Source organism: Myotis davidii, unplaced genomic scaffold (genome assembly GCF_000327345.1).
Source record: "Myotis davidii unplaced genomic scaffold, ASM32734v1 scaffold799, whole genome shotgun sequence".
In the NCBI taxonomy this organism is placed as follows: Eukaryota; Metazoa; Chordata; class Mammalia; order Chiroptera; family Vespertilionidae; genus Myotis; species Myotis davidii.
The window spans coordinates 374,685-399,279 of NW_006290670.1; the positions used below are offsets into that span (position 1 = coordinate 374,685).

Here is a 24,595-nt window from a genome sequence, read left to right on the forward strand (position 1 = left end):
GGATTCCATCGAGTTTCCTATCTACCTACTCCAGGACTTCTGTGAGGATCAAATGAGATGAGGCATATGAAAACACTTCACAGACATTTGGTTACAGTGTGAAATGTTTGCACCTGGCTATAAAGCAAGTCGTGTTCCTTGGCTGAAGAAACTCCAAGGAGGCTCATTGCTAGGGAGAGGAAGCCAGGCGTTGCTATGTGATGCCATTACCTGACACCCACAGCCACCATTTCTGGGCTGGGCTGTGGGCCACATTTTGTGCCATGGCAGTGTCAGCTGCGATTTGGTGGGGTGTTGCTCCAGGGTGGTGGCGGGGCCTCTGTCCCACCTGGGGGAAGCCGAGTGTTGCTTTGTCGGCGCCAGTTCCACGGTGCAGTTTCTCTGTAAATGGCCAGTGCACGTCACGGCAGTTCCTGCATTAGCGTCTGCCCCCTGGTGATCAGTGTGCGTTATAGCGACCAGTCAGATGGGCGGAGGGACACTTAACATATTGGCCTTTTGCTATATATAGTTATTTTATCCTCTATAATAAAACGCTATTATGCAAATCGAACAAACACTGGAACAATCTGTCGCTATGATGTGCACTGACCACCGGGGGGCAGACGCTCAATGCAGAAGCCAGCCTCATGGCTGGTGAGCGCAGCAGTGGTGGCGGGAACCACAGGCCTGGCTGAGGACCCCCCTCCCTGCCAGTGCACAAATGTCATGCATCGGGCCTCTAGTATATATATAACATCCCTTTATAATTCTTAGCACAGCTTCCTTTCAACCCAGGCAGACACGGCCAGTGCCATTCTAACTCAGCTTGCCATTTGCCACTCACATTGCTTCTCTGATTCAGGCTCTGACCATGTTAAAGGAGTGGCATGGAGCTGAGTTTGGGGCCTGGATCAGTTTGGGTGCCATGCGTACTCTGTCTCTCCACTTCACAAGTCACTACATGGGTGCTCATCCCACCCAGAGCCTCATCCCCTCCTCCCTCTTCCCCCGGCTCTGGACCCCACACCTGGGCAGGAGCTGGCAGCAGCCACCTTTCCAACCCCGGAGGCGGGTCTGAGACCAGCCAGCAAAAGGGGCAGAACCATGCCACCAGCAATGCTGTTCTTAACTTAGAAAACAAAACAGTTCTCTTACAGCAATTCTCCTTCTCGATCCACTCGGTGCTGAGGATCCCCAAGGAGCGGCAGGACTCCCCGTAGGCGGCCAGCGAGCCGCACAGCTGCAGCTTCCGGTGGTTGTAGCAGCCGTCCAGGTAGCAGGACTCGTAGAAGGGCAGCGGGTCGAGCAGCCCGTAGCAGGGCTGGAAGAAGCCCTTCATGTCCGTGAGCTTCAGGCAGTAGCCCTCACCCTGCAGCCTCTGGATGTGCACGTTGTCACAGGCGGCCGCATACTGCGAGAACTGCAGCTCGTTGCAGCTGCAGGCGAGGGGGCGGGTCAGAGAGGGAAGGAAAGCAGCCCCTGGGCTCTCTGGGGGCGGGAGACCCTGTCTGCTATGTCCTCTGCAGACCCAGAAGCCAACACACCACACCGATCCCAACACCGACCGTCTTGGGACCTCAGAAACGCGGGTCATTTCTATGTTAATGTCGCTGGAATAAGTGAGCATAAAATCAAACTGATTTGGTAGCCAAGGACCAGACAAAAGGGAGATCCTAACATATTAACCTTTGATATAACTGACTGGTAGAACTGATACAATAACCATAAACAAGTACTGATATAACAGATAGCAATAATAATAATGACTACTATACCCGAAAGGCTCACAAGGGGTTTGAAGCTTTATGTCCACATCCAGGTATTAGCTGGTGTCTGGTGTGTTAAAGCCATGGTGCGATGCCAGCTAAGAGAAGTGTGTCTACAGATCCAGACTAATTTAGCAGCCCAGAGGGTCCCAAATTAAACCCTATTGAGATAATGCATAGAGCTTGTTTGAAGTTGGACAGTTAGGGCCTTGGTGACTTCTGTGTTTAAAGAAGCTGTCTTGACTCCTACCAACTTTACCTGCACAACCACACCCAAGCCCTCCAGTAAGAGTCATAAGCACATGACTGGACCGGCACTGGGGAGCAAGCTGTGGCCCTTTTCTCCTGAGTTAACTCTGAATCCCACCCCCCTGGGTGCTTCGTCCCAGCCGGGCCACTGGCCAAGGCTTCTAGTGTAAGCTTGGGCAGACTCGGTGAAAATTCACAGTGATACCACCTAACCCAGTTCCTTCCTCTGCCACACAAGACACTACTGAGGCCTTGATGTGTCTCTTTGTATCATGAAAACTCCATAGACTTTGGCTCGCTCTATCCAGGAGAAGAAAGTGATGCTATGGAAAGAGCATTTTCCATGGCCGCCCCGTGGAAGGGAGGGCGGGCCCGAGCCGTGGCGGGCCTCTCACCTCTTCTGCATGCCATTGGTTTTCCAGCTCTGGGCCAGCACCACACTGCTCACCACTGGCTTCCCCCGCAGGGTTACGTAGTCGTCAGTTAAGTCCCCATTGAAGTTGCCACAGAGGCCACACACTTTGTTCTGCAGCCTCTCGCTGATGCTGATTTTTATGACGTTGAAGCCGTTGTAGTATATCTGGATGTCGGGGCTGGTGTCAATCACCAGGAACCCTTCGCTGCTGTAGATTTTGGTTGCCAACCCGGTTATAAAAGGGACATTCACTTGTGTGCCGTTCACCTATGGAAGACAATAAAAGTAAATGATCCTTAGAGCAGAGGTTTGCAAGCGTTGACTGTGACGGGCCAGAGTTAATATTTTATGATCTCTATTGCTACTCAACTCCAACCTCATGGCAGGAAAGCACCCATAGACAAGATGTCACTGAGGCTGTGTTCCAATAAAGTTTTACTTACAAACACAGGCAGCAAATAAATTTGGCTAAATCCTGTACTTTGCTGTCCCCTGTTCCAGAGTTCAAGAACACTCACTCATCTTACTGGCCACAGCTCCCCACAAAGAAGCAAAATATGAAAGCAGAGTAAGAAAACATTAGAAAAATACAGCCCACAGCCAATGGCTGGATTTCCCAAGCATAAACCAATGGCTGGAAGTGAAGTTCAATCCTGCACTGAGGAGTCTAACATGGCTGGCGTGAACCGCAGCAGTGTTGCTATCTTTACTGTTTTCTTGCCTATAATGTTGACAGGAGTCCAGCCAGAGAGCCTATAGCATAGCATTTTCTGCATTCATCCTTTTCCTGCTTTATAACAATGTCTTTTCTTAGCTCTTAGGATAGAACATAACATGCTTTTCTTATACTTACAAAACAAATTGTATTTTTTTTCACCTGTAGGTTATTAGTAATTTTTATTTCTTAGAAAATCAGAAGCCTTTAAAAATATGATTATTTTCTATTTTTGTAGCTTGGGGTAGTTTATTCAGCAACAATGTCAGTTTTTCTGTGTTGGGGCTAAGTTCACTCTGGCTCCTGGATTCTGGACCAGTATCATTGTGTCTACATGGGCCAATTTGCAAAAGGGACTGGGAGTTCAAAAAATAGTAGCAGCTTTCCCCGAAGTTAAAAACCAGCAGCAGAATGTAAACGCTTCCTTTAAGCTTGCAAAATACTGCCAGGCCTTTGCCTAACTCTGGATACTAAGCTACATGATGACTGTCCAAATAAAGATACACTCCCTTACCTAAGCCAATGATGGAAAGCAGATACGCACAATACTATTCAATTCCAGAAAATGCTCATGTGTGTCCTGGCTCTATCCCTGCCTCCCTAACCGGAGCATCGAGGTCTGACGCCACCCTCAGGTCTACCTGTGGCGAGCAGCTGGTTTACCTGAGGCTGGGAGTCCCTGTCCATAGTTCTCTAGAGCAGGTTACCTTCTTAAATAGAATGGGTGGGAGGAATCCGAGTGAGAGAGGCATGTTCGCTATGGGTGGGCTGAGGTTCATGCATGCATTTATTTATTTTTCTATGTGTCTAAGATGCACAGAAGCCAGGCAGCTGTCCCAGGGCAGCCAGCTGAGGACATCACCACCTTCGCCTGTGTGCCTCCCGCTGGCACGTCCTCCTGGGCCTGTCCTAGTGGGGGTGCCCCCTCCTTCGGGGTGTTGTTTAGCTACTTGTGTTCTTAGGCCAATGCTCGCCTTCTCTCCACCTCTGGAAAAGATGGCAGAGATGGAAGAAAATGAGATGCTCACTGGGAACTAATCCAGAGAGAGCGAGGCCTCTGCCACGTTATCACCTGAAGCTCCAGGGGCACCGGCATCATTACACCCGAGATGCTGTGCGTGCCCTGCAAGCCTCGGCTGCCAGCAAAGGGACAAAGGGGCCCGTTCCTACGCTCGTAGAACCTTTATACCGCCTGCTTTAAAATCTGGGGGTCTGCCCTGGCTGGTCTGGCTCAGTGGATAGAGCGCCGGCCTGGGGACTGCAGGGCCCCAGGTTGGATTCTGGTCAGGGCACCTGCCCGGGTTGCAGGCTCATCCCCAGTGGAGGTCATGCAGGAGGCAGCCGATCAATGATTCTCTCTCCCTCCCTCTTCCTTCCTCTCTGAAAGCAATAAAAATACATTTAAAAATAAAATACAAATAAAACCTGATGACGTGTGCGTGGTGCCTATGCAGCAGCAGCCTGTGACCCTCACATCTGGTCATCAGAAAGCGCCTGCGCAGGCCCTGGCCAGGCCGCCCGCACGTTTCCTAGCATCAGGGCGGGCGGTCACCTTGACGGTGTTGCGGTCGCTGATGAGAATCTGCTCCTCGTTGATGTAGAAGTAGACGGGCGAGATGATGGTGAGGTTGGGGGACGACCACTTGTCGAAGTTGATGATGAGCTGGAAGGAGATGTCGGGCAGCTTCTGGCAGATGGTGGAGAGCACGAAGGCGCAGTTGGCAGGGAAGCGCAGGAAGGCGCCGTCGAAGGTGCGGAAGACGCCGCCGCCAGCCGCCAGGCAGTAGGAGGTCCTGGTGCTGAAGCAGCCGCGCACGCCGTTGCGCAGCGCGCACTCCTCGTCAGACTTGCACTGGCGCGGGTCGCACTGGATCAGGTTGCGCCGGAAGCAGCGGCAACGCCGGGTGCAGTCGCTGTTCCAGAACAGCTGCTTGGGCTGCAAGAGAGGCACCTGCGTAAAACTCGGGCTGCGGGCGGGGTTGGGGACCCCCACCCCCGAAACCTGGGCCGTCTTGCGGGCTGGGCTACCTTTCTTTAATGGAACTGATATTTGCAACAGGGAGCAGTAGGAAGACTGCTTTCATTCAAATGTTACATCAGTTCCATGCAACTCAGGTGCCAGACAATATGCAATTTAGCCTGTACTGGTTTCAGTCAAGAATTTGGCAGCTGTACAGCTGGGCTGTAGAATTACCCACAGCCAACCTGAATGCGCAGCTGTTAGGGTCTCAGATGGACTAGGTGAAAAGCAAATCTCTTTGGTAAAAAATTATTGTGGACCCATGGAAGCATGGAGAGAAGGGGGGGGGAGGGTGGGTGGGAAGTAATCAACCAAGGACCTTGTATGCATATATGCATGGCCTGTGGACACAGACAGTGGGGCAGTGAGGGCCTGGGGCGGCTGGGCAGGAAAGGGTCAATGGAGGGAGAGGGGGAAAGGGACATATGTAATACTTTCAACAATGAAGGATTATTTTTAAAAAATATTATTCTAACAAGTACTCCATTCCACTTCAAGGATGATATTTAAATTCACTCAAGAATAATAAACCAGCCCTTCAAATCCTAAATAGATAAAAAGAAGTGATAGCCAACCCTTATGATGAACCATTTAACATTTCACAGTACCCAACACTCCCGACTTTTTTCTTGTATCAAGGCCACTTCTTTTTATTTCTATTGCAAGTACCTCCATTTCTGTGTCATGAGTGAGAGATCTAAAAAACAGTGATGTTCCGTGAAAGGAAAGGTGTGGGATCAGGCCAACTGGATTCCACTCCAGCCTTGGCATGATATATGTGCCACCTTGAGCAGCACGACTCACCGCCCAGGCTGTCAGTTTTCCATCTCTAAATTAAAGATAATAACGTCTTGCAGGGCACTCCTGATTTTGATCCAGATGAAAGAGTAAGTAAATGCTGTGCTCACCATTTCCCATCAAAATTATATCTAAATTATAGAACAGCCATCTTTGAGAACCACTGTAGACTAGTGGGACAGGATCCTATAACTGAAATATAAACAGAGCCATGTTGAGGTTGGAAGGAGGGGTAGGGATGTGAAATGGCTGGTCCCACACTGTGTGGTGGATAGGAATCTGCAGGGATATGTTGGCTGTGGAGGTCCCCCCTGAGGAGTGAGGGGTCCCAGCCCCCCACGGGATTCTTCAGCCAGAGTACCAGTGCCAGGAAGAGTAGTCCCCACAATACCTTTCTGTGAAAATCAGCTAAGACTCCATCTGGGTCAGACAGAGGGTTGCTGGAGTCCCAGGCATTCCTCTTAAAGGGCCCAAGCAGAGCACAGACTCACTTGCTTACAAAAACTCACACTAAGCTCTAGTGAAGGGGCAATAGCTCAAAAAGGATGTGGGACACATGGGGAAGAAATGAATCGCCCTGCTTCAGAGCAAGGGTTGGAGGGTCAAATCTCTCTGGGACTAAAGTGCCTGCAGGTGCCATTTTTCCTTTGTTGAGCCCTTCCCCCAAATAGATGCCAGGTATAGGCAGGCACCAAATCTGAGTCTCAATTAACCTGGCTAACATGGCTAGCTCACCACACCCTGGTAATTCCCTGGGACCCCACCGGATGGCAAGGAGGCCCCAGAACCAACACACCCATGGCAGAACCAACTCAGACACATTAGAGCAATACCCAAATAGCTCAACAAATGATACGCTTAAAGTGTGGACTTAATTGGAACCAGAACCCCACTAAGGTGAATTCCATACAACAGCTTGTCACAAGCCAGTCCTCACAGCAAGTCAGCCATAGGGTCAATCCTACCCAATGACAGGCCAACAGCAGTCAAAGGTCAACTACAATAGGAGGATACTTTCAATCCACACAAGGGACACCATGGAACAGCCAGCTCAGGTGACCAGGGACTTGCACCATTGTGCCACACAAAAAACCTACCTTCTACATAAAAATGCTCAGCCAAAACTGGGAGATGAAGCAGATCTACCTGATATGTAGAAACACAGGGAGGTAGCTAAAATAAGGAGACAAAGTAAATGTCCTAAATAAATGTCCCAAATAAAAGAACAGGACAAAACTCGCAACTAACCAGGTACAGAGTTCAAAACAATGGTTATAAGGATGCTCAATGAACTTAAGAAAAGAATAAATGAACTCAGTGAAACTTGTACTAGAAATCAAAGGAAAAAATATCAAAAATGAAGAATACAATAACAGAAATTAAGAATACATTAAATGGAATCAACAGCAGATTAGGTGAAGTGGAGGGCCAAATCAGTGATCTGGAAGACAAGCAAATAGAAAACAGTAGAACAGCAATTTGAAAAAAGAATTTTTAAAAAGTGAAGACAGTTTTGAGGGACCTCTAAGACAACATTGGAATCATAGAAGATACCATAAAAGTCCAGAAATTGCAGAGAGTTCAAAACAAGATGAACCCAAAGGGGCCTACACCAAGAAAGATATAATTAAAATGCCAAAAGTTAAAGACAAAGAGAGAATCTCTTAAAAGCAGCAAGAAAAAAAGCAGTTAGTTACCTACAAGAGAGTTCCCATAAGACTGCTGATTTCTCAACAAAAATGTTGCAGGCCATAAGGGATTGGTCCAAAATAGTCAATTTGCTGAAGCAGGACCTACAACTAAGATTATTCTACCTAGCAAGGATATGGCTTAGAATTGATAAAGAGATAAAGAGCTTCACAGACCAGAAAAAGCTAGAGGAGCTCATCACCACCAAACCAGTATTACAATAAATGTTAAAGGGACTTTTCAAAGGAGAAAAGATAAAAAATATGAATAAGAAAATAGTATAAAGAAAAAATTCTCACTTATAATGGTAAACACATAATAAAAACAGTGGATCAACCACTTATAAAGCTAGTACAGAAGGTAAAAGGCAAAACTAAGAAAATCATGTGTATTTACAACAGTAAATTTAAAGATACACACAAAAAAGAAGTAATAATAATTACAAAAAATATAAACATGGAGGAGGTAAGTAAGAAGGGTAATAATTTCAGAATGTGTTCAAATGCAAGCAAACATTAGGTTAAAATAGATGGCTATAAACATAGCTTGGTATATAAAACACAAGTAACCACAAACCAAAAATCTACAAGAGATATACAAGAAATAAAAAGAAAATAATCCAAACACAACACTACAGAAAATCATTAACATACAAAAGAAAAGAAACAGAGAACAAGAGCAAAATCAGAAAATAATTAGTAAAATGGAAATAACCACAAGCAATCAATAATTACTTTAAATGAAAATGAACTAGAGGCAGATCTCTGGGTGCATAGCTTGGTTCTTTCCACATGCACCTAGGTCCAGCAGAGGAAGCCACAAGCTGTGAATGGCTGAAAGCTCCAAACAGGTTGTCCAGAGCCAGTCACAGACGGCATCTGATTTGGCCTGCAGCAGAGTCCCTCCAAATAGGACCAGAACCAATCCACACAGAGGCCAGCTTCAGACAACAGCAGAGCAGGGTCCAATAAGCTTCACAAGCAGCACAGCCACAGGGAGGTGTTGGCAGCACCATCGCTGCTGAGGTGAATCCACTTGGTGTGATCGGCACTGCACAGCAGCCTGCACGCCGTGTTGGGGGTTCAGACTCACTGTCAGCGAGCCTGAAGGTTGATCCCATGTACAAATGGGCCAATAGCAATCAAGACTCAATTACAACAGGAGGACCTATGCAACATGCACAAGGGATATCATTAGAGCACCCAGGTCTGGTGATCAGGGAGGCTGTAACACTGGGCCCCACAGGCCACCTCCTATATAAAGCCAGCATACCAAGCCTGGGAGTCACCCAATACTTACAAACAAAAATAAAGGGGAAGCCAAAATGGGGAGACAACAGGCCCCAAGAAGAGCTGAACAAAGTGGGGATAAGCAATTTAACAGATATAGAGTTCAGAGTAATAATTATAAGGATGCTTAACAGCATGAAAAAGGATTCAGAAACCATAAAAAATTCAGAAATGAAGAATGCCATATCCTAAATAAGGAATACACTGGAAGGAACAAACAGTAGCCTCAATGAAGCAGAGGATCAAATCAGTGATTGGAAGACAAGGTGGAAAAAACACCCAATGAAAGCAGCAAAAACAAACCAAAAAAAACCCCCCAAATTTTTTAAAAATGAGGATAATTTAAGGGACCTTTGGGACAACATGAAGTATAACAACATCTATGTCATCACAGTCCCAGGAGAAGAGAGAGAGCAAAGGGTCCAGAAATTATTTAAAGAAATAATTACTGAAAACTTCCTTAACCTGGTGAAGAAAACACATACAAGTCCAAGAAGCACAGAGAGTCCCAAAAAAGACAGACCCAAAGAGGCCTATACCAAGACACATCATAATTAAAATAGAAAAAGTTAAAGACAAAGAGAGAATCTTAAAAGCTGTAAGGTAAAGGAAGTCCGTTACCTACAAGGGAACGTCCATAAAACTATCATCTGATTTCTCAACCGAAACATTTTAGACCAGAAGGGACTGGCATGATACATTCAAAGTGATGAAAAGCACAGACCTACAACCAATGCTACTTTACCCAGCAAAGCTATCATTTAAAAATGAAGGAGAAATGAAACCTTCCCAGACAAGAAAATGTAAAGGAGTTTGTGGCCACGAATGCAGTAGTCCAAGAAATTTTAACAGGTTTCAAGAAGAAGAAGAAAGAGGAGGAGGAAGAGGAAAACAGAGGAATGTAGTGTAAAAAATGACAACAAATATGTTTCTATCAATATTCACTTTAAGTGTAAATGGCTTAAATGCTCCAAAGGACATAAGTTAGCTGTTGAATAAGAAAATAAGACCCATATATATGCTGTCTTGAAGAGACGAGAGAGAGAGAGAGAGAGAGAGAGAGAGAGAGAGAGAGAAAGAGAAAGTCACACCTCAGAATGGATGATACACACAGACTGAAAGTACAGAGACAGAAAAAGATATTTCATGTAAATGAAAAGGAAAAAGAAAGCTGGGTAGCAATACTTATATCTGGCAAAATAGACTTTAAAACTAAGGTTATAGTAAGAGACCAAGAAGGAAAGCACATAACGATAAAGGGAGCCATGCAACAAGAGGATATAACCCTTGTAAACATGTATGCACCCAAAATAGGAGCACCTAAATATATGAAGCAAATCTTGATGCACATAAGGGAGAGATTGACAGCGATATACTAGTAACTAACAGTAGGGAGTTTTAACACCCTTTTGACATCAATGGATAGTTCTTCCAGACAGAACATCAACAAGGAGATGGCAGCCTTAAATGAGACACTAGATTGAATGAATTTAAGTTATATCTTCAAGCCATTTCACCCCAAAGCAGCAGAATATACACTCTTCTCAAGTGCACCTGGGACAATTTCTAATATAGACCACATGTTAGACACAAAACAAGTCTCAATAAATTTAAGAAGATTGAAATCATATCAAGCATCTTCTCTGACCATAATGCTATGAAACTCAAAATCAATCACAAGAAGAAAACTGGAAAACACATAAAGACATGGAGGCTAAATAACATGTTACTAAACCAAGAATGGGTTAACTAAGAGATCAAGGAAGAAACCAGATGATACCTTGAGACAAATGAAAATGAAAACATAACAACCCAAAATCTGTGGGACACAACAAAAACAGTCCTAAGAAGGAAATTCATAGCATTTTAGGCCTATCTCAAGAAACAAACAAACAAACAAAAAACTCAAATAAACAATTTCACTTTTACGCTTAAGGGAACTTGAAGAACAGCAAACAAAGCCTAGAGTGAGTAGAAGGAAGGAAATAACAAATATCAAAGCAGAAATAAATGAAATAGAGTCTAAAAAAATATAAATGATCAATGAAACCAAGAGCTGGTTCTTTGAAAAGAATAAACAAGATTGACAAACTTTTAACCAGACTCATCAAGAAAAAGAAAAAGAAATGAAAGAGGAGAAATAACAACTGACACCAAAGATATGCAAAGGATTGTGAGAAAATACTGTGAACAACTATATGCCAACAGGTGATCAGGGTGAAATGGACAAATTCCTAGAAACATACAATCTTCCAAAACTAAATCAGGAAGAATCAGAAAATCTGAAGAGTCAGGTTACAACTAGTGAAAATGAAGCAGTAATCAAAAACTCCCAACAAACAAAAGTGTTGGGCTGGATGACTTTAAAGGTGAATTTTATCAAACATTCAAAGAATTAAAAGCGGTCTTTTTTTTGTGTTGGCTGGTGTTGTTCAATGGTTGGAGTGTCAGCTCATGCACCCAGGGGTCACTAGTTTGATTCCCAGTTAAGGGCATGTGCCTGGGTTGCAGGTTTGCTCCATGCCCCCAGTTGAAGTGCATGTGGGAGGCAACTGGTTGATGTGTGTGTGTGTCTTTCTCACATTGTTGTTTCTCTTTCTCTCCCTCTCCTTCTGAAAAGCAATGGAAAAAAATTCCTTAGGTGAGAATTAACACACACACACACACACACACACACACACACACACTATGCAAAAAAACCTATTCTCAAACTATTCCAAAAAATTCAAGAGTAGGCAATACTACAAAGCTCATTCTATGAAGCCAGCCTTATCCTAATTACAAAACTAGATAAAACATGACAAAGAAGAACATTGTAGGGCAATATTCCTGATGAGAATAGATGCTAAAATCCCAGGGATTCAAGTTTGTTAAAATATTCTCAAATCAAGATACCAATGGCATATTTCACAAAAGTAGAGCAAATATTCCAAAAATTTATATGTAACCCCAAAAGACCCCAAGTAGCAACAGTGATCTAGAAAATGGAGAACAAAGTTGGAGGAATCATGCTGTCTTATCAAACAACACTGCCAGGCCATAGTAATCAAAAGGGCATGGTACTGGCATAAAAACAGACCTATTATTGATCAGTGGAAGAGTACAGAGATCCCAGAAATAACCCACAATTTTATCGTCAATTAATACTTGACAAAGGAGACAAAATCATACAATGGGGTAAAGATAGTCTATTCAATAACTGGTGTTGGGAAAATTGGACATATATGTGCAAAAAAAAAGAGATTAGATAACTTTCTTACACCGCACACAAGAATAAACTAAAAATGGATTAAAGACTTAAATATTTGACTCAAAATTATAAAAATACTAAAAGAAAACATAGGCAGTAAAATTTCAGATATTTCTAGTAGCAATATGTTTTTCTGATAAATCTCCTTGGGCAAAGGAAACAGAATAAAAATAAACAAACGGGACTACATCAAACTAAAGAGTTTTTGCACAGCAAAGGAAACCATCAACAAAATGAAAAGACAACCCACTGAATGAGAGAACATATTCGCCAATGATACATCCAATAAGGTGTTAATATCCAAAATTTATAAAGAACATAAAACTCAACACCAAAAAAACAATCCAATTAAAAAATGGGCAAAGGACCTGAATAGTCAGTTACTTCTCTAAACAGGGCAGACAGATGCCAATAGACCTATGAAAAGATGCTCAGTGTCATTAATCATAAGAGAGATGCAAATCAAAACCACAATGAGATATCACCTCACACTGATCACAATGGCTGTCATCAATAAATCAACAAACAGCAAGTGTTGTTGAGGGTGTGGAAAAAAGGGAACACTTGTGCACTGTGGATGAGAATGCAGACTGGTGCAGCCATTGGTGCAGTACGGAGGTTCCTCAAAAATAAAAAAATGGGTCTGGCTGGTGTATCTCCATGGGTTAGAGCAATGTCCCATGCACTGGAAGATCATGGGTTCAATTCCTGGTCAAGGCATGTACCTGGGTTGTAGATTTGACCTCTGGACCTGGTCAGGGTGTATGTGGGAGGCAACCTAACAATGTGTCTCATCTCTTTATCTCTCTCTCTCTCTCTTTCTTTCTCTCTCTCTCTCTCTCCCCCTTCACCTCTCCCTCCATCCCTTCTGCTCTCTCCAAAATCAATGAAAAAAAATATCATCAGGTGAGGATAAAATAAAATTAAAAATGGAACTGTCTTATGACCCAGCAATTCCACTTCTGGGAATTTATCTGAAGAAACCCAAAACACTATTCAGAAGAATATAAGAATACATTCCCCCTATGTTCATTGCAGTGTTATTTACAGTAGTCAACATTTGGAAGCAGCCCAAGTGCCCATCAGTACATGAGTGGATAAAAGAGCTGTGGTACATGTACACAATGGAATATTGCTTGGCCATAAAAAGAAGAACATTTTATCTTTTGTAACAGCATGGATAGGCCTGGAGAACATTGTGCTAAGTGAAATAAGCCAGGCAGAGAAAGACAAGTACCACATGATTCCAGTCATATGTGGAATTTAATAAACACACTGAACTAATCAGCAAAATAGAGACAAACTCATAGATGAAGAGCAGGCAAACAGCTCTGTTGGGGTGTGTGTTTGGTGGGTGGAGGGATTGAGAAGAGAGAGAGAGAGAGAGAGAGAGAGAGAGAGAGAGAGAGCTCATAGATGTGGACAACAGTGTAGTGATTGCTGGGGAAGGGAGTGGCTGGAAGTGGTAGAAGGAATGGTGGAGTGGGGGAGATAAGTGGTGATGGAAAAATAGAATAAAGAGAAAAAATAAAAGGAATCCCTTTAAAAATTCTAAAAAAGAAGAAAAAATATGAACTAAACTAACTACTCCAATGAACTTAACTAACTGCTCCAATCAAAGACAAGAGGTGGCTGAATTGATAACAATATAAGACCCAAGTATATGCTATCTACATCTACCTACTTCAGACCAAAAAACACAAACAGCCTAAGGTAACAAGATGAAAAACAATTTCATGCAAATGAAAATAAATGAAAACCTGGGATAGCAATACTTATATCAGACAAAATATACTTTACAGGGTGTAACGAGACAAAGGGAGACATTTATTAATTATAAAGGATCAATAAAACAAACATACAATTCTTGTAAACATTTACATACCTAGTGTAGATGTACAAAAATATATAAAGCAAATATTGATGGACATAAAGGGAGAGATCTACAATAGGAGGCTTTAACACCCCATTGACATCAATGGATAGATCATCCAGACAGAATATTGACAAGGAACCAGAAGCCTTAAATGACACATTAGACCAGATGGACTTAATTGAAATGTTTAGAACATTTCATCCCTACACAGTAGAATATACATTCTTTTCCAAGTGCACATGAAACGTTTTCCAGAGAAGACAACATGTTCGGCTACATAAATAAATTTAAGAAGATTAAAATCATATCAAGAATTTTCTCTAACCACAGTTATATGAAAGTAGAAATCAATTAAAAGAAAAAAACTGATAAACACACAAACACGTGGACTCTAAATAACATGTTACTAAACCAGTGATGATGAACCTTTTGAGCTCGGCGTGTCAGCATTTTGAAAAACACTCATTTAACTCTGGTGCCATGTCACATATAGAAATTTTTTGATATTTGCAACCATAGTAAAACAAAGACTTATATTTTCAATATTTATTTTATATATTTAAGTGCCATTTAACAAAGAAAAATCAACCAAAAAAATGAGTTCGTGTGTCACCTCTGACACGCGTGTCATAGGTTCGCCATCACTGCCCTAAACCATGAGTAGGTTAACAATGAGATCAGGGAAGAAATAAAAAGATACCTTGAGACAAATGAAAATGGAAACTCAACAACTCAAACTTTGTGGGACAGAGTGAAAGCAATCCCAAGACGGAAATTCAAGCATCGCGAGCCGTCTTTAAGAAACAATAACATTTCAAATATAAAATCTAAACTTACACCAAAAGGAAATGGAGAAAGAACAACAAAGCCCACAGTGAGTTGATGAAAAAAAGGTATAAAGACCAGAATGAAAATAAACAAAATAGTATAAAGAAACATTACAAAGGATCAGTGAAACCAAGAACTGATTCTTTAAAAAGATAAACAAAATTGATAAACCTTTAGCCAGACTTATCAAGATAAAAGGAGAAAGGACCCAAATAAATAAAATCAGAAATGAAAGAGGAGAAATAACACTGACATAACAGAAATTCAAAGGATTGTAAGAAAATATCATGAAAAACAACATGCCAACAAATTAAACAATCTGGAAAAAATAGATAAATTCCTAAAAACATACAATCTTCCAAAACTGAATAAAGAAGAAAAAGGAAATCTGAACAGCACAAATACAACTAATGAAATCAAAGCAGTAAAACAGTAAATTAAAAAAAAAACACCCAAAAACAAAAACAAAAATCCTTTTCAAGAAAGAAAGTCCTGGACCAGGTGGCTTCACAGGTAAATTTTACCAAAGACTCAAAAAAGAACTTACACCCATCTTTCTCAAACTATTCAAAAATATTCAAGAGGGAAAACACCTAAGGTCATTGTATGAGGCCAGCATTATCTGAATTCTAAAACCAGATAAAGACACCACAAAAAAGGAAATTACAGGCCAATATCCCCGAGGAACATACATGCAAAAATCCTCAACAAAATATTAGCACACCAATGTATAGCAATACATTATAAAAATCATTTATTACTGGGATACAAGGTTGGCACAATATCCAAAAATTAACGTGTTATATCTCATAAACAAAATGAAAGTTAAAAATCATATGATCACATCAATAGATGCAGAAAAAACATCAGATAAAACACAGCACCCATTTATTATAAAAATTCTCAGCAAAGTGGAACTAAAGGAAATGTACCTCGAAATAATAAAAGCCGCATATGACAAAACCACAGCTAACATCGTACTCAACAGGAAAAGCAGTGTTTTACTTAACATCAGGAAGGAGATCGTGTCCACTATGACCACTCTAGTTCAACATAGTTTCGGGAGTTCTAGTCACAACAATCAGATGAAGGAGAAGATGGAAGGCCTCCAAACTCGGAAGGAAGAAGTGAGACTGTGATTATTGCAAAGGACATGATACCGACATATAGAACCCTAAAGATCCCCTAAACTACTAGAAGTGAGAAATAAACTGAGTAGCAGTATATAAAATAAATATTCAGAAATTGGCTGCATTTTAATATACCAGTAATGAACTGTCAGAAAGGGAAGTTAAGTAAACAATCCCATTTACAATTGCATTAAAAATACCTATGAATAAATTTAACCAAAGAGGTAAAAGACCTGTCCTCAGAAAATTATGAGACACTGAAGAAAGAAACTGAAGAAGACCCAAATAAATGCGAGGACGTACCATGCTCATGAATATGAAGAAATAACATCATTAAAATATACATAGTACCTGAAGAAATCTATCGATTCAATGCAATTTCTATTTAATACAATGGCATCTTTCATAGAACTAGAACAAATAATTTTAAAATTTATATGAAACCACAAAAGATCCTGAATAGCTACAGCAATCTTGAGAAAGAAGAACAAAGGTAGAGCTATCATGCTACCTGATATTAAAATATACAATGAGGTCATAATAATAAAAAAGTATGGTACTGGCATAAAAACAGACATATAGATCAATGGAACAAAATAGAGATTCCAGAAATAAACCCACACTTATATAGTCAAATCATATTTAAGAAAGGTGGCAAGGACATACCGTACAATAAAGTAAAGACAGTCTATTCAATTAATAGTACTGGGAAAATTGAACAGATACATGCAAAAAAATAGGTAAAACTAGACCACCTTTTACACCATATAAAAGAATAAACTCAAAATGTATTAAAGACTTAAATGTAATACTCAAAGCCATAACACTCCTGGAAGACAACATAGGCAGTAAAATCCCTGACATTTCTCTTAGTAATAATTTTTCTGATATATCTTCTTGGGTAAGGAAAACAAAACAAAAGATAAACAAATGGGACTACATCAAACTAAAAAGCTTTTGCATAGCAAAGAAAACCAACAACAAAATGAAAAGACAGCCTACTGACTGGGAGAAGATATTTGCCAATGACACATCCAATAAGGGCTTACTATTCAAAATTCATTTTTAAAAAAGCCCATGCACCTGGTAAGTGTGGCTCAGTGTTGAGCACTGATGCATGAACCAGGAGGTCACGGTTCGATTCCCGGTCAGGGAGCATGCCCGGGTTGTGGATCCGGTCCCCAGTGGGGGACATCTAGGAGGTAGCTGATCAATGATTCTCTCTCACTATTGATGTTTCTATTTCTTTCCCCCTTTCCTTTCCTCTCTCTGAAATCAGTAAAAACATATTAAAAAAACAGAACACTCATGCAACTCAACACCAAGAACACAAACAATCCAATTAAAAAATAGGCAGAGGGCCTGAGTAGACACTTCTCTAAAGAGGACATACATAGGCCAATAGACATACGAAAAAATGTTCATGACTAATCATCAGAAAAATGCAAATTGAAACCAAAATGAGCTATCACCTCACACCTGTCAAAATGGCTATCACCAACAAATTAACAAACAACAAGTTCTGGCGAGGATGTAGAGAAAAGGAAACCCTCGTGCACTGTTGGTGGGAATGCAGATTGGTGCAGCCACTACAAAAAACTATGTGGGTTCTTTAAAAATTAAAGTCAAAACTGCCTTCTGACCCAGCAATTCCAGTTCTGCATATATATTGAAGAAACCCAAATCACTAATTTGAAAGAATATGTGCACCCCTTTGTTCACTGCAGCATTATTCACAACTAGAGGCCCGGTACATGAAATTCATGCATGGGGGAGGGGGGACTGTCCCTCAGCCTGGCCTGCATCCTCTCCAATCCGGGATTCCTTGGACATCCCTCTTGCAATCCTGGACCGCTGGCTCCTAACCACTCTCCTGCCTTCCTGATCACCCCTAACCACTCTGCCTGCCTGATTGCCCCTAACCACTCTGCCTGCCTGCCTGATCATTCCTAACCACCTCTGCCTCCTGGCCTGATTGCCCCTAACTGCTCCCCTGCCAGCATGATAGCCCCTAACCACCTCTACCTCAGCCCCCACACCCATGACCCAGGTTTCCCTCCTCTGGCTCACCGCAGGCAACCGGGACCTGCTCTTCCCTCCCTCTGGCTGGTTGCAGGCCCCCAGGACCCCCAGTGGCTTTGTCCAGCCTGGGACTGCAGGCAGCTTTGCCCAGCCTGGCTGTAGCTGTAGGTGCCCGAGACCACAGGTGCCTTCGCCTGGGCCCCAGTTTTGTCAGGAAGGATGTCCAGAAGATGTCTGGTCTAATTAGCATAGAACCTTTTTATTAGTATAGATACTACAAATTATAGTAATCAAAACAGCATGATACTGGCATTAAACAGATACATAAAACAATGAAAGAGACTAGAGAACCCGAAAATAAACCCATGCCTATGGTAAATTATTTTATGACAAAGTAGGCAAGAATATACAATGGGGTAAAAACAGTCTGTTTAATAAAAGGTGTTAGGGAAACTGGACAGATACATGGAAAAAATGAAACTGTCCACTTTCTTTCACCACATGCAAGAATAGAATCAAAATAGATTAGACTTAAATGTAAGATTGATACCATAAAACTCCTAGAAGAAGCATAGGCAGTAAAACCTTTTATATTGCTCTTAGTAATAATTTTTATTTAGATTTTCTCCCTCGCTAAGGGAAACAAAAGAAACAACAAACAAATGCAACTACATCAAACTAAAAGTTTCTGGACAACAAAGAAACTATCAATGAAACAAAAAGACAACCTACTTAGTTGGAGAATATATTCGCCAATCATATATTCAGTAAGGATTTGTATGGAGATCTCATTCAACTTATCACCAAAAACACAAACAATTCGATTCAAAATTGGGCAGAGGAGTGAACAGACATTTCTCCAAAGAGGACAAACAGATGGCCAATAGACGTATGGAAGATGCTCCATGTCAGTAACCATTGGAGAGATGCAAACTAAAACCACAGTAAGATATCCCCTCATACTTGTCAAAGGGCTATCATCAATGAATCAACACACAGTAAGTGTTGGCGAGGGTGTGGAGGAAAGAGAACCCACGTGTGCTTTGGTGTGATTGTAAATTGGATAGCCTCTGGAAAACAGTATGGAGTTTCCTTTAAAAATTAAAACTAAAACTACCATGTAATCCAGAAATCCCACTTCTGTGTCATTGTCAAAAAATCCCAGATGCTAATTCAAAAAGATGTGGCTTCCCTAGTGTCACTGCAGCACTCTTCACAACAGCCAAGAGATGGACGCAACGTAAGTGCCCACTGATAGAAAAATGGTGCCTATGCAGTATGCAATGGAAAATAGTTGATCAAAAAAAGCAATGAAATCTTACCATTTGTGACAACAGGGATGGGCCTAGAAGTATTATGCTAAGTGAACTATGTCAGACAGAGAAAGACAATTACCACATGATTTCACTTATATGTAGAAGCTAAAAAAACCCACAATAAACAAAGAAAGCAGAAACAAACTCACAGATACAGAGAACAAACTGCTGGTTGCCAGACAGGAGGGGTATTTTGGGGCTGGTGAAAAAGATTAAGAAATTAAGAAGTACAATTGGCAGTTACAAAATAGTCACAGGGTTGTAAAGTACAGGCAATCCTATATAATAAAAGAGAAATATGCAAATTAACCATTACTCCCTCACTTCATCATAAAGATGGCGGCAGCCACGGAGCTGAAGTGAGCAGGACGCTTACTTAGGTTGCACCTGGCGATGGAGGAAGCCAAGCTTCCCGCTTGCCCTGGCTAGCCCTGAGCTCCACTCAAGGGTACAAAGTTTCAATTATAGAAGATAAATAAATCCCAGATACCTGCTTCCAGCTAGCCTGGCCTCCCCTCAAGGAGGGGCTGGGAACATGGGTTTCCAGGGGCAACTCAGGCTTCGAACGGGACCAAGGCTACAAAGTTTCAATTATAGAAGTTAAATAAAGCAAGTGGATATCCCTGGAGGGCTCCCGGGCTGCCAGAGAGATATCTGACTGCCAGCTTAGACCTGATCCCCCGGGGAGCGGGCCTAAGCCAGCAGGTGGACATCCCTGCAAGAGGGCACAGGCTGAGCTGAGGGACCCCACCGAGTGCACAAATTTTTGTGTACCGGGCCTCTAGTAATATTAATATTATAATACCTACGTATGGTGTCAGGTGGATGCAAGACTTAATGAGGGATCACATTGTAAGTTACATAAATGTCCAAGTACTGTGCCGCACATCTGCAAGCAATACAATATTGAATGTCAACTGTAACTAATGTTCAATATCTGTAGGGCACTTGTTAAGGTTAAATTAAATATGTGAAGCACAGTTCCCGACAGAGCAGGCACTGGGTAAACTGCAGCTGTGGCTGTGAAGGGACAAGGTGCATGTGCTCTCTCATGCGAGGATTCAGTTGTGGTTATAACATACCTGCAACAAAGGCAGCTTTGGGGGCAGCTGGTATTTGTACTCTTCCCAAGTGAGTGGCCTTCTGAGAGACAGTGTTCTTTGGTAGTGTCTGTGCTCTTCACCTTCCACTTGTACTAGTCTGAGAATCCCAGAGAACCCTTGGAAATTGCCATGACTGTCCAGGTGGGTGCGGTCCTGACTAGCAGGATACAGTCCTGACTAGCAGGATAGGGCCCAGAGACTGGGCACAGAGATTGGGCACAGAGACTGGGCACATTGCACCAACTCACTTTACCAACACAGTGCTGTGCAGAGATGTGCTTGTTGTATGCGTAGGCCTCCTTCTGTCTGGCTGCTGTTTTCTGTCTATGACATAGACTTATCAAAACCCTGGATGTCAGCTGCAGGGAGGACTCAGATTCGAGGGTAAACAGATACAGGACATCTTCCAAGACACTTGTCCTCAATTCACTTCAAGATGCTATTGCTGATAACTATTTATTTATTTTTTAAAATATATTTTTATTGAGAAAGGGAGATGGAGAGTCAGAAATATTGATGAGAGAGAAACATAGATCAGCTGCCTCCTGCACATCCCCTACTGGGGATATACCCACAATCAAAGTACATGCCCTTGACTGGACTTGAACGTGGGACCCTTCAGTCCGCAGGCTGGTGCTCTATCCACTGAGCCAAACCGGTTAGGGCACTGCTGATAACTGTAATGCTCAAAGTGAGGTCATTCCTGGACCCATGTCTTCCCTCCTTCCAGATCCGTAGAATATTCTAGGGGCCAGCTGCCTCCGATTGGCAGAATAACTGAGTGGATGGCCTGGCTCTTTCTGATAAAAAGTCAAACAGTGCATGCATGGAAAGAAAAATAACCTGCTGCACGTGGGTCTGATGAGGGGTAAGTACTCATCCACAGGAGAGTGAAGTGGAGACATGGCACCCCAGTACAGTGACCACCACGGCCCTGCTACTCAGCTCAATCAGACTCAGCAGCTGTGGCCAGGGACCTCCCTCCATGCTAATGGCTGGCCATGCTCTCTCTCTTCATTTCCAAAGAAATCTGTGGAATCAACAAGCCTCCAAGTCTGTTTGAACTGAGACAAGTAAATGTAGATCATTTGTTTTGTGAGTTAACAGATATAAGTTATTGTGGAAACTCACTAACTTCCTGATGAAAAGCAGTGAGTACTGTTTATAGTACTAACTAGAGGCCCGGTGCACAAAATTCCACACTCGGGGTGGGGGGTCCCCTCAGCCCAGCCTGCTCCCTCTTGCTGTCCGGGAGCCCTCACTCCTTACTGCCTGGTTCACTGCTCCTTAATGCTGCCATGGAGGCAGGAGAGGCTCCCGCTATTGCCGCTGCACTTGCCAGCTGTGAGCCTGGCTTCTGGCTGAGCTGTGCTCCCCCTGTAGGAGTGCACTGACCACCAGGGGGCAGCTCCTGCGTTGGGTGTCTGCCCCCTGGTGGTCAGTGACCTTCATAGCGACTGGTTGTTCTGTCCTAACGGTCACTTAGGCTTTTATTATATAGACTAGTGGCCTGGTGCACAAAATTCATGGACATTAAAAGAGAATAAATTAGAGGAAATATTTTAATATTGCTATTTGCCCTTTCTCTATGATAGAAGTGTCAGAGATGAAAGAAAATTAGTAAAATGTATATGAAAATCTCCCTCCTGTCAGAGTCTGGGGTGCACCATGGTCAGGGGGCACAGCCTGAGGTCCCCAGGTCTGGCACTGGGGCGGAGGAGGCATGGCCTGAGGTCTCCATCAAGCCTGGCCAGTGGGGGGTTGAAGGCGAGGCCTGAGGTCTCCCAGTCCGGCGCCATGGCTGGGGGCATGGCCTGGGGTCCCCAGTCAAGTCCCGCTGGGCAGAGGTTGCAGCCTGAGGTCACCTGGCCCAGCACTGGGGAGGAGGGCATAGCCTAAGATCCCCTGTCAAGCCCCACTGGGTAAGGGGTGTGGCCTGAGGTCTCCAGGCTGGGCACAGGGGCAGGGGGCATGGTCTGAGGTCTCCTGGCAAGCCCTGCCAGGCTGGGGGCATGGCCTGAGGTCCCCTGTCAAGCCCTGTGGGGCAGGGAGCGTGGCCTGAAGTCCCTCGCCCTGGCCAGGTGCCATGCAGCCTCAGGTCCCTGCTGTTCGGTTGTGACGTTATGGCATCCTGGCTAATTTGCATATTCCTCCATTATATAGATAGATAGATAGCTGCCAAGAGCTATCCTACGAGTTCCAAGGGCTTTTATTCCCATCATTTCATTAGCACACCTTGACTTTTTATTTACAATATACTGCTCAGGAGAGTAACAATAGCAGCTACCAGTTACTGAACTACGTGGCACCAAGTATCTGCAAGGCACCTGGCGTGGGTTACTTACACAGCATCATCTCTGAGCAGGTATTAGTTACATTTCATAGACGCAGCAACTGAGGCTCAGAGTAATGACATGGGTCGTTCAATGTTCCCCACAAGCCACAGTTTAGCAGGATCAAACCCAAGGATCATTCCTTTGAGCACTGACACCCAGGGTCCCTGCCGAGGGTGAAGGCAGAGGCTCCAGCGGGGGAGGGGAGGGCAGAGATAACACTGGGTTTTCAGGCTAGAGCTGGTTATTTCTTCTCCCAGGTTATGAGAAAATGGAATTTATTATTCTTATCTACCACATATTCTGCCTTTTCCTTTCAATTATCACTATTTCTAAGAGCTAACTGCAAAACCTATCTCTCCCAAGAAGTCATCTTTTGATTAGCTCTACTGTTTAACCCTGCTCTCCCCTGTCTTTCTAATACAACATTAGGCAAATTTCCCACTGAAGGTGAAATTGAGGGCCACTTCAACACTTATTTCTTTTGCTTATTCCCAAAGTAAGTAAATTAGTTGTTCTCGAACAAGTCAATGCATCTTTACAAAAAGGAGATAATATTCATTTTTATCTAGTTTATTTCCAATTCAGACATTTCAATTCAATTTGTAAATGCTATTATTTTTAATTTAAAATTGGTTGGTATTACTTTTCACTTGTAATTTTTTCTTGTCAAAGTTTTCTTGTTCTTTAAAGTGCAGTTACTTTCCTCCCTGGAATAGATGTTACTAGTAAGTTCCTAAGGCAGGGAACATGCTTTATCATCCTAACAGCACCTCTAGCATAGGGATCTGCAAAGCGCCGGCACCGATACTTGCTGTTGTTAGCTGCCTGCTCACCGGTGGGAGGCACTGATGGTGTCAGGTGGGTGAGATTCCCTGCGATGAACATTAGCGAGTTGTATAATGGCTGATCACTCGGTTGTACACCTGAGATTAATGTAATATTACATGTCAACTGTAATAAAAATAAAATCTAATTCAGTGTAAAAATAAATAAGTAAAATTTATAAAGTACAAAGTAAACGATTTAGTGGGCGCCTATGTTCTACGAAGTGATACGCACAAAGGACACCTCCAGGAGCTGCACACGTGCGCCCTCTGTGAAGGGGAGCAAAGGCCAGATGTGGAGGCGTGGCCTTCGCAGTCCAGATGAGTCCCCGGGGAACCCCCGGAAGAAAGGCGCCGCTTTCGCTTGCTCCTGTGGGGCCTCAATCGCCAGAAAAGGCAAAGCCACTCCGCCAGCCGCAGGCCCTCTTTCCCAGTTAAATAGGTCCTCGGCGCAGGCCGCTGCCAATGTGGGACTCACAGCTCCCACCTCTCCGAGGGCTTCCGCAGCTCTCAAACCAAGGTCAGCGGGAGGGGAGACCAGGGGCCAGGGCAGCAGGAGAGGGGAGGGGTCCGGCGCGGTCTATGCCGAGGAGGGGGGACGGGCCTTAATGCATTTCCAAGCCCCATACTTCCCAGCGAGCAAGCGAGCGAGCGCCTCTGCGCCTGTGCGGACCCTCCCTGCAGATGCGCACCTCACTCCTCACAGCAAAGCGCGGAGGTCGGCCAACTGGGATCACCATTTTTAAATGTTTTCCCACTGATTTTTAGGGAGAGTGAAAGAGAGAGAAAGAGAGAAACATCCATGTGAGAGAAGCACATCGATTGGTTGCCCCCTGCACAGGCTCCGGGCGGGGGGAGGAGCCTGCAACCGAGGTGCGCGCCCTTGACCGGATGATCAGGGCGAACCGGGGCTCTACCCACGGAGCCACAGGGCCAGGGCGGAAGGGCCAGGGCGGGGCACCGGCGGCAGCGGGGCGGGCGCCCACC

At 43.5% G+C, this 24,595-nt stretch overlaps 1 protein-coding gene across 1 annotated transcript in view; it reads right to left on the minus strand.

The window, feature by feature from the left end:
* TECTA (tectorin alpha) overlaps positions 1-24,595 on the minus strand; it is a 110,529-nt gene that overhangs the window by 27,327 nt on the left and 58,607 nt on the right. The window contains exons 13-16 of the mRNA XM_006763686.2: positions 18,327-18,340; positions 4,680-5,063; positions 2,395-2,679; positions 1,138-1,435 (exon numbers count right to left, since the gene is read on the minus strand). Of these exons, the coding sequence (XP_006763749.1) occupies positions 1,138-1,435; positions 2,395-2,679; positions 4,680-5,063; positions 18,327-18,340 (981 nt within the window). The remainder of the gene's footprint in view (positions 1-1,137; positions 1,436-2,394; positions 2,680-4,679; positions 5,064-18,326; positions 18,341-24,595) is intronic.